The following is an 11,003-nucleotide window of genomic DNA, read 5'->3' as shown; positions in this document are numbered from 1 at the left end:
TCCGCGAATCAAGATAATTAGCTGAACGTGCTGAGCTTATATTTCAAACAAGCAAAGCTGATTTTGGCCCTTTGCAAAGTCTTCTCGTATTTCCAATAATCACCAGAATGACTGCAGCACGGATCCGTTTTAAGACACGCTGTGGCGCTGTTAAGCATGAAGACAGTTTCTAGGTATATTAGTCTCCGACAGGACAAGGTCCCATGCATAAGTTGCAAAAATGCGGAAAACTCATTAAGAAAGTTATCAGGTCTGTTATGAATTAGGATTCAACAATTGCAAGATTTGTTTTGATAATTAATCTTTTACGCCAAACTCATAGGTACGGCTACAATGTGTCAAGGGGGCGGTTTTCGAAGTTTTCAGGGGGCGTTTTTCCAATAATTAAACATGAGCATTTCTTTGGCCAAAGCTGATTTTCTTATGGTGAGTGAGTGAGTTGGTTTTAACGCCACTTTGAACAGTATTCCAGTTATATATCGCTGCGTGTGAGCTTGAAAGCCCGAAGTGATGCATGTCTTAGACGTTTACCACTTTGGTGAAACCGACAAGCACGGGTATGGTGCTGACAAACCTGGCAACATAATCGGGGCGAACCGGGATTCGAATTCATAGGTTTCTGGCGTGCCCAAGGGACGCCCACAGCGAATTGCGGCGCCTTAGACGACTGGGCCACCCATGCCCCCAAAAGTTCTATGGAGATGTACATTCAAACATGGTAAACACAATCATCTTGGGTCACATACTTCCCCATACTTACTAGAATGTCTCCTGAGTTAATATTTTAAAATTATCTCACCCATTATAGTCATACTTATCTATTTAATCATATCAGAAATAGAAACAAGCAAGTGCAAGAAAGAAAGACAAAACGAAGTGGGCAGCCATTTGATAATTGTCATGCCAATATTTCATAATTTGACACATCCACAGGGCAGAAATTGGACCTCATTTTACGCCGCCTTTTGTGATTGTTGTTGACCAACAAAGCAGACATGTGTGATACATATATGTAATTATTGGCTGGCATAACCGTACGTGAAATCAAGGTCATGCAAAGGAATCAGGTGAAAGTTTATCATTTGCTAACTAATCTGGTCTTCTATAATGAATATACAGTTTGATTTGTTTGCTTCTCATAAATTCACAATAAAACAACCTATCGGTGCTACCTGTCTAACACAATACACATACAACAGGTATGGCTTAATGGAAGTAACGTAATAACATTTCTTGGAATTAGCACATGTGGCTCATTTGCCAGTTTGCATAGTTAGCATTGAATTCATCCCAATGATGTAACACTGCGATTCCTTGTTCAGTCTCGTCGTACCTCATGGAAGACACCAAAGGCTATCTCTCAACCATCTTTCAATAACTGAAACATCCACAGAAGCTTCGTCATCAGATATTCATAATTCAGTACACATGCAAACACATCAATCTTCTTTATGAAGTCTTGCATTGGATGCCTCTTGAAGGTACTGTCACCGATGTCCATTGAAAGTTACAGTCGATGGTAATGTCAAACAGAGGCATTTGTCGTATGAACTAGACACAAATTGTCAAATTAGTTTCAAATAAAATGAGACGCTGTTTAATCATAGTTCCGATAACCAGCGTTAGAAGCACATTTTGTTGATTTCCCCTGCAGCACACTTTATAGATGCGTGTTGTCCACAGCTAGTCCATTCGCCACTATCCCATGACGTGAAACCCATGGCCGCGATCCTCGGCGGCGTTGCACCGTTCCCACTATATAATCCTATTTCAGCTGTCCCTTTAGAATTCCTCGAATACCAACCAAGAGAAACAGTAAAGGTGAATGTGACAGGCAGACCTGCAGGGAGGAAAATGTTCTTCAGATAAGATGATTAGATTCAATATTATGATAATATTACTGATGGTACGTGTGGAATTATTACTGCGATATCAGTATACACCAGAAGATTGACCACGTCACTTAAAAACACGCAAGGGTCAAATCAAATGAAAACCGTCATATAACTAAACGAATATAAATTTGTTGGTGGCTTTTCATATGTATGGATTTTCCAAGATGTGGGAGATCTACAGTTATTTTTATATTCATTTAAGCAAAGACTAAAGGATATATTTTGTCAATGGTGGCACCAAAGTATTTCTGAATCACTTTATCTTAGCAATTACAGCAAAGTAAAATCATTGTTACAAAGTGAAAGATATTTAACTTGTTTAATCAGAGCTTATTGTAAACTTTGAATTTCATTGCACAATTTTAATGTAAATGTATGTCGTAGGTCCAAAGACGGTGATATTGTGAACTCTATTTGTACAAACTGTTCATCTGGAGAAGTAGAGGATGAATATCATGTCTTACTTAAATGTGAAGCGTACTCAATTTAAGGTATAAATTTCTCCCCATGTTGCAAGTTATTTTTAAAGACCGTCAGTTAATGATAAATCTGCTAAACTCTAAAAATCCTGATATGATCCATGCTGTTTCTGTATTCTTGAAAAATGTCTTTATAATGAGGAATCTGTAACTTGATTTAACATCTAATCATGTACGTCACGTTTATCTGCGTTGCCCAGATACATCTATGGGGAACAACTAACTTGACACATCCCTCTCAAACATAACGTCGTCTTATTTCCAACGTCATCAAGTTGTGAGCGCATGTTCGAATTTCCAGAAAAGACTTCACGATAGAATAATATTTTATCGTGAAATAATCGCGATTAATGACGTAGCTATCACATATTTATGGATAAAACACGTTACCATAGTAATATGACAATACCAATGTATGGCTTTGTTTTATTGTTTTAACATTTTTGTACATAAACGTTAACGTAATACTCAGATTGTGAAAGTCTACAAACGTTTTCCTAATCTTGAGAATATTTTTTTTACAATATTGCAATTTCAAAATATATCAACGTACTTGGACTACCTGATATTTAGCATTGAAATGTCTTTGTTTTTTCGACCAAAACCTTTCCATTATTACTATTAAATTCATTGTACGATTCCGACTGTATTATCAAGAACGTGGTTATAAATTATTCTCAAATGGTGAATACAGGAGGAGAAAGGTCTTCAGACAACGACTCAAGTCGAGTCGTGACTTGAGTCGTTGCAATGTAAGTCCTAGCTATTTGTGTCTTTCTGGCATATATGTCCGATTCGTGTTTCAAGCACTCAATTGATTTGTGGGGCGAAGACTTACAGTCCGCCCTGATATAGGATCTAAATTGTTCACGACGTCGTTAAACAAACTTAATAATCTGGGGAAACGTTAAACGGTATACACATGGCTAGGAACTCACTGACCCACAATGAAGGTGAAATGTTTGATATACTTGGTAAAGATAATGACATGTACGTTTGGCTATCGTATTTGATCTGTTTCGGTTTTCAAACTTTCTGTGATGGTAGAGATTACAAGGACATGCACCGCGTGGCAGTTCCTATAGGAAAGTGGAACGGAAGCTCCAGCAGAAATACATATAACCTGTGTATCCTTATAATTGTGTAGTTTTACGATGCCATGGAATCAGGCCATACATTGTAACACAACTGTAGCAACCCGCTCGTACAAGCATGGGTACTTATTGGGTGGAGAGGCTATACAGCCCTAGAATGCCCGTGGGGTTCAACAGAAGTACGATAAATGTTTTCACCTGTTCAAGCAGTGAGAAGTGTGATATCCCCGCGATGCCTTGAGAGACAGTTGGACAATCATGTCACCTTGTACTTGTCATTTACTGAAAGCGAAGGTGGAGTTGAAACAATAAATTAGTAATTCACATACATTTGCTTAAAAACGTAGACCCGTGAAGATCCGGGGTAGAATAGGTCTTCAGCAACCAATAAAAGGTGACTTAAGTATGCTCGTCGTAAGAGGCGACTAACGGGATCGGGTGGTCAGGCTCGCTGACTTGGTTGATGCATGTCATCGATCCCAAGTGCGCGGATCGATGCTCATGATATTAATCACTGAATTGTCTGGTCCAGACTCGTTTATTTACACAGACTGCTGTCATATAGCTTGAATATTGCTGAGTGCGGTATTAAACAACAAACAAACAAACAAAACGTAAAGGTCAGTCGTAATACATACATGCTTCAAAATATTGTATATAGGTATAAATGTGTCTCATCTAACATGTAATGTATTACAATTCCAAAAAATATTTCAAAATGCCTAACCTTCGTAAAATGTTATTTTCTTCACACCACAGTTCTGTTCCTGCAATATATAAGGTTTGTTGATTATTAACAATTATATAAAGACAAACATTTATTAATAGAACGGTGCTTCATGTTCATGCCTCATGTTCACCAGCGTAAATACCAAGCCATCTGAGTTTAAGTAAGGATAAGAATTTATGGATGAACAACTTCTTTATTACAATTAAGAGTGACGTTTCGGTGTAGGTTCTAACACCGTTATCAAGCAAGTGTTAGAACCTACACCGAAACGTCGCTCTTGATTGTAATAAAGAAGTTGTTCATCCATAAATTCTTAACCTTACTAAGTACTCCAACTTCTAAATGCCTATCAAAGAAGCTATCTGAGTTTCTTTAACATAATGTGTGCTGCACAGATAAATACCTTTGGTACTTGCTATTTGCATATACTGTTAACAAACAGGCCAAGATCCAAATGTTACAGTAATAGTTCACTTTAAACAGGTCAGTAGTGCATTTTAACTTTACCTTAACTTAAGTGAGAAATACGTACACGTTAGTGTGTTATCATCATAAGCAAAAACGTCAGGCCGGGGTATATTTCCTACACTCTGGTCCTGGACTATACATAGCGAGTCGCGCTGATCGTGAAACAAGCCACAAATATGGAACGACGTGTGAATGTTGTTTTACGTAACACTCATTCCAACTTCGTTATATCCCACTGGGCAAGACATTACAGCGTGAGGATCAAAGTCTAGATCAAACTAAAGTAAGATTCCTTGCAATTCGATCTTTTGAAGAAAAACTTATTATTTTAGAATACAATTATTTAAAAAAAATGTTTTCATAGACTTAGTGTTAGTCTAAATCGTTGTCACAAGCATCCTCATCCTAGTTTGCTCTGAAGGACAGGCAGGGGTGCTGGGGACCAATTATGTCCAGCGCCCCCGGGGCACAAGGGTGGAGAAAGGCCTCCCACATACTGCTGGAATATTACCTACCTGTTTTTTCGGTGCTATATTTGTTCTGATGGTGCGTCTATTTAAAGGCATTGGTGGACGGAAATTGTTCTCCATAAGCACCTGGGGCAATCCTTCTTGCGCCTTATGCAGCTGGCGTAATATACTTAACTGTGAAAAGGAAAAAGTAATTGCACATGAGGGTATCAAATATAAATTCCTATTAACGTTTGTCTAGGGATCCCTTGTAACCAATGCTCTCTGTGATACATGTCTACATGTACCAAGGGCACATGGTACTAATTAGTCTATTTTTGCCAAGATTCCTTGTCCCATGTTAACTATTGCAATAGAAAGGCTTCTCTTTCAAAAGTTTGTTTTACAGATCCGACAAAAAAAGTACCCCAGATATTAAATAAAACATAATTTTTATACTGTATTTTCTTCCAGTCGATAAACTGCTGAGTAAAACTAGAAAGTTGTCTTGTTGGGAAAATGCGAAATAGCCGGATCTCAAACCCTCAGTCCTCAATGTCCACGTCCCATAAGTACCAAGAACCATTTGGCATCAGGAGAAAATTGACCTCACCAATATAATTCTATATTCAGCATCGATTATCATATCTTATCTTTCTAAAAGTGGAACAACTTTGTAACAGAAAAGTCATTGACTGCTGGTTTAATTACATCTTTACGGCTTGGGAATACACGTGACATTTACAGTGCCACTATAAAACTGTATCTACAGTCATCTTCTGGCATGAAGCCTAACAGGTCAATCAAACAATAGGTCTAAGTGTTTTGGCCTTTGAACGTGTTGTGAAAAGAAACCTACCCGTCTCTAATGCGTCGTTTTGATAGACACCATTGGTTGAATGAACATGGTTTTACACCGCTTGCGGCACAATTCCAGCACTTTCACTGCGGGGGACACAGACATGGGCTTCGTACCCGTCCAGGGGATAGATACGAAGTATAATGTTAACGATTATAGGTATTTGAGCATTTCGCTACGTTTATTGATCTATTGATGGACTGCACCCAGGTTAACGTTTTGTCTTAACGTGCCGTCGATAGCATTACCATGAGGTCATCAGTGATACTGGAAACGCATCCATAGTTTGGTCAAACCTCAGTACTTACAGCAACTGATGCTTAGTCACATCATGCCGGATTGATCTGGTAACGTCTGCTTACATAATCTGATATATATTTACTGTTTGACATTCTTTATTGACAGGTTTTTATTCCGAAATGATTTAAGTGATATTTGGCTGGAACATGGCTATAGATGCAACATACGAGCTAAACGACATTACCTCTACCTTGAAAATAGTGTTAGCTAGTCTTTACTTGTAGATAATGGTGTAACGTTTCCACAATATTTTGCAACCATATGTACCATTAATGTGTCATTCATAATGGTCCAAAGGTGGTGGGGTAGTCTTGTGGTTAAAACATTCGCTCGTCGCGCCGAATACCCGGGTTCGATTCCCGGGTACAAAGGGTTTAATCCATTTCTGGTATCTTCCACCGTCATAATGCTGGAATATTGCGAAAAGCTACGTAAAACCACACTCACTCACTCATAATGGTTAGACATTGCAGGTGACCTTTTGACGAAAAACAGATTTTTGTCTTATTTATCTGTTACATTACAATGTGCCCTACAGAATCAGCAGGGATGAGCAGGGCAGTTGTCAGAAGAGTCACAAATCGATGTGTAGAGTTGCATCCCTTAGTCGTGTCAGTATCTGATCGCGGTTTCCATAATCCCTTGACTTGTCAGTTTCATAGCCGTACAAAGTGGTATTTTCGACCTACGATAGCTTTGCGTACTTTCGAAAAAAAGCTCACACTGAAATACTGCTCCAAGCGGCTGACAATTCAACCCACGCGCTATCTCACTGGATTCAAATCATGATATTTTATTTCTGTTCGTGATCTCGACCCTTGCACGTCAGTAATACACTGAGACGTTTATATGTTGCCAAGTTAAGAAACTGACTGATGTACATTCCACATACCAGAGTTTGGTAGCCTAACGGGATATATCCACTAAACAGCTGGCAGAAGGAATCTTCGTGTAATTTCTTGGTTATTTTAGAATTGAATTTCCCTAATGCTTGGTAAGGCTGGGTATACAAGTTGATGGAAATCATTACCCTAAAATCCCTCGTCTAGACAAGTCGGATTTCAGCCTTATGAAGCGTAAATAGATTAAAATAAATGCCATAATGGGCTCGGTTTGCACTGAACAGTGAACAGCGGCTGCCGGTTTAAGCTCGTGGATATCAATACAAATTAAACATGGGACATCTCTAACTAGAACAGGTGGCCTGCGAGATAATGTAAGGAGACGCAGTTGGCCATCCCGAGTTGTGCCGTTGTTGGCAGTGAACAACTTGTTGTGGGTTTGAATCCCTCATTCGTCACGATTGAGATCCTTGTTGTGTCGGCAGTGTACCGATGCTCATGGGGTTTTATCAACGTGTTGATTCTCTGGCCAGCAGTGCTGATATCTTTCCGATCACATTAACCTGACGCGCCGGGATATACAGACATACTTTTCAAATCGGCGTTACCTCACTCACTCATTCGGAAGAGGAAAGTGCACATTAAGGTGTTCATTAAGAACATACTTGTCACTTCGAAAATAAGGCAGGACATATTTAATTTTATTATTACATTCAGCGGACCTCTTTACTATTCATTGTTATAATATGCAGATGGGGCACGGGTGGCCCTTGGGTGAAATTAATAATCGTAGGTTCGAAACCCCAATTTTTGTTTCGAGGTATGTCGGCACAACACTTGTGCTTGTGGTTTTCATCAATGTGGTTGATGTCTAAACCCTACACGGTTGGCTTTCTTCTCACAAGTTAAAACGCCGTGATTTAACTGAAGTTCTTTCCAACTCACTTACGTTCACTCCAAATATGTAAGAAATGAGGGTCTTACTTGATTTTTCGTGACATACAAGGGTTTGTTGAGTATCACCCACGTGACTGTTTCCATGCAGCTCGGTTGAGTCTGTGAACCCTCGTAAGTGAGGTAGGAATCAGTGTCAGGTAATAAATGGAATATAGAAAAACCACCAATCTGTAAAATATCTCCTGCAACAAAAAGATTAACTTAGTTGAAAGATGCAAGCATCATCATACTTTAATACAATCAAAAGCGACAAAACCTTTTCCATAATCTTTAATAAATCTCTGTTGAAAGCAGAGACCATTGTACGATTTCGACTCTTGCTCAAACGTTTTATGGTAGACACGTGGAGGACATTTCCATGCTTCGTGTTTGTTCAGGTAACGCTTGATATGCCTTTGCATGTGTTTGTGCCAAGGTGCCACGGGAGGGGCAGGATATATATATATATATACACACACACACAACACTATCACTGTAATTGTTTTCCCCAAAACGCCATACATCTGATTAATTTAATTTCAGTTAAACAGTTGTTTAACACGGTCAGTGAGTGATCGCACTCAGCTGTATGACGGCGGTATGGCGGCGGTATGTAAATATACGAATCTGGGCAATCCTGTGAGATATCATCATGAGCATCACTCCACGCAATTGGGATTCGAAGACATACAATCAACACAATCACCGAGCCTGACCACCCGATCCATAAGTCACCTGTCACGGCAAACATATGTTGTTGGGGACCATATTCTTTCCCGGCATCCTCACGGGTCGTACTGAACCTATCAGTGGCAGTGACATTTAAAGGAAGGCATACAGATTACATGTCAATCTTTGCTGAAGGAGCATTGCATGGAAGTAGCAGAAGTTACTCTTACCTTTGAATATTGTTTGCTGTGATGCTTGCACCAAAATTTCAAATTCTGTATTCTTTTCCTCGCCTATCTGTCGATCAGAAAGAAAATAAAGGCGTTTTTCATGTGAATGATAGATGTTTTCAATTGTTTTGTTCAAATTATGTGTTCAATGTCAGTAAAATGTGGTGTACGCCGAGACTTGCCCTTGGTTTAGCTGTCATTTAAAAGTTGTGTATATATATAGTGAATACAGCAGTATTCTAGTTGTGTTTCACAAGAGCAACGTTCTAATCCGTCGGAGCCCGATAGTACACATTCGACCAGGTCACATATTGTGATCACTGATTCTCGTATACATTTTCTATTATGACAAACATCTATTCCATCACCAGTTTTGTTTGTTTCAAGACATACGATCTTGTTTAAAAGATACTGAAACGAGATACTTTCATCTATTCATGAACAAAGGATAGTATTTCTTTATAGTTCAATTACAAAATGATTGTACTCACCATACCAAATATAGAAATAGCTGCAATACCGTGAGGCATCGATTGAGATTCTGTGAAGTTGTTGTACAAATCATGATTATATCCATATATCTGTAACTGAAGACGAGTGAGCACTTTGTAGTTGGCACATACATAAAACCGTTAAACATGTCTGTAATTACTTCGTTTTCGGATAATCCCACAAGAAATTACACAGTTGTCCCGCCAATGCTGCTGACTAATTGAGTAATGAACATTAATAACCCTCTAAAGTAGGACAGAGCAAGCAAGAATGGACCTATCACAGTGGTGTTTCATAAAAGAAGGCACGTGTCGTTAATGTTTTTATTTCACTCGACAAACATGGTTTAATAGATACATTAAAAGAAAGATTTTCTAAATTGAGGTATTTTTATTTCGACTACCAGCCCTACGGTGTAAGGAGAAAAACAAACCGATGAACCAAAAAATGTGTTATGTAGATCTTACTTCTATAGGAAATGGACGTCCGGCGACCGAGTGTTCCGATCCTATTTGGTCCACTCGCCCGAAATGAAGTTTTATTTGGTGAACTCTATACCTGAAAGTATTATTCATTTGGTGATGATCTGGTCTATAAGCAACCGCATAATCGTGAGTGGATGGGTGTAACGCCACAGTCAACACTATTACAACTGTATAAGTACGATGTTCGAAGCATTACTTCTGGAACAGAAACAAATAACGACTGAAAGCATTGCTTCTGGCCCAACCAGGACAACCAGTCATTGAAAAAATCGCTTGGGAACCAACAGGAAAACCAATCATTGGAAACATCGCTTCTGGACCAACCAGGACAACCAGTCATTGAAAGCATCGGTTGGGAACCAACAGGAAAACCAATCATTGGAAACATCGCTTCTGGACCAACCAGGACAACCAGTCATTGAAAACATCGCTTCTGGAAAGGAAGCCTCGTTTCTGGACCAGGAACACAAGTTGCAGAAAACACGACTAAATGATTCACTCTATAGTTATGAAAAACATTGAAACATGTTGATGGGTCTGGTCAGCTCGGAGTTAATACAATGTGTCAGAATGGGGTATCCATGTTACAATGCAGCATGGTATCTCATTAGTCTAGCACTGTAAAACCGACATCAGTCCAGACTGGTGCAAGCAGCCACACACACACATGCATGCACGTCCGTTTATAAGTGTAACAATCTTGAACGCGACATTAAACAGCATTTCAGCTCACCTCACGTCTTTGATGATTGAAGGCGTATTGGTGTTAATTGGGCGGAAGTTGGCCCACTCATAGGGTTTAGAAAAATATTACTGTTTTCAAATCATAATTAAGGCGCATTCAATATTTAAGATCTACACTCTACTGAGCAATTATTGTGTTCTTCCAAAAGTTATCGTGATCGCTCTTATTACTACCGCATGTGGCCGATGAACATTGAATGGAAGTGTGCCCATCCTTTAGTTTTCTATGAACAACAACCTATGGTCTCTCCAGAGAACATGTTTTTTGTGTTACTCGAAGAAGATTTTGTGTTACTAGGCGATTCTTGGAAGTAAGAATTCTCAAAAAAAT

General features: G+C 39.1%; 1 protein-coding gene across 1 annotated transcript in view; it reads right to left on the bottom strand.

Moving 5' to 3' along the window:
* Nucleotides 1–563: 563 nt before the first annotated feature.
* The window catches only part of LOC124137473 (putative carbonic anhydrase-like protein 1), an 82,614-nt gene continuing 72,174 nt past the window's right edge, over nucleotides 564–11,003 (bottom strand). The window contains exons 5-12 of the mRNA XM_046503784.2: nucleotides 9,911–10,001; nucleotides 9,443–9,538; nucleotides 8,952–9,018; nucleotides 8,101–8,255; nucleotides 5,182–5,310; nucleotides 4,196–4,235; nucleotides 3,667–3,750; nucleotides 564–1,840 (exon numbers count right to left, since the gene is read on the bottom strand). Coding sequence (XP_046359740.2) covers nucleotides 3,725–3,750; nucleotides 4,196–4,235; nucleotides 5,182–5,310; nucleotides 8,101–8,255; nucleotides 8,952–9,018; nucleotides 9,443–9,538; nucleotides 9,911–10,001 — 604 coding nt within the window. The 3' untranslated portion in view covers nucleotides 564–1,840; nucleotides 3,667–3,724. The remainder of the gene's footprint in view (nucleotides 1,841–3,666; nucleotides 3,751–4,195; nucleotides 4,236–5,181; nucleotides 5,311–8,100; nucleotides 8,256–8,951; nucleotides 9,019–9,442; nucleotides 9,539–9,910; nucleotides 10,002–11,003) is intronic.

The sequence above is a fragment of the Haliotis rufescens genome, unplaced genomic scaffold (assembly GCF_023055435.1).
Source record: "Haliotis rufescens isolate VD_foot unplaced genomic scaffold, xgHalRufe1.0.p SCAF_7, whole genome shotgun sequence".
Classification (NCBI taxonomy): Eukaryota; Metazoa; Mollusca; class Gastropoda; order Lepetellida; family Haliotidae; genus Haliotis; species Haliotis rufescens.
The sequence above is the reverse complement of the archived record's forward strand: the minus strand, read 5'-3'. Positions and strand labels throughout refer to the sequence as shown.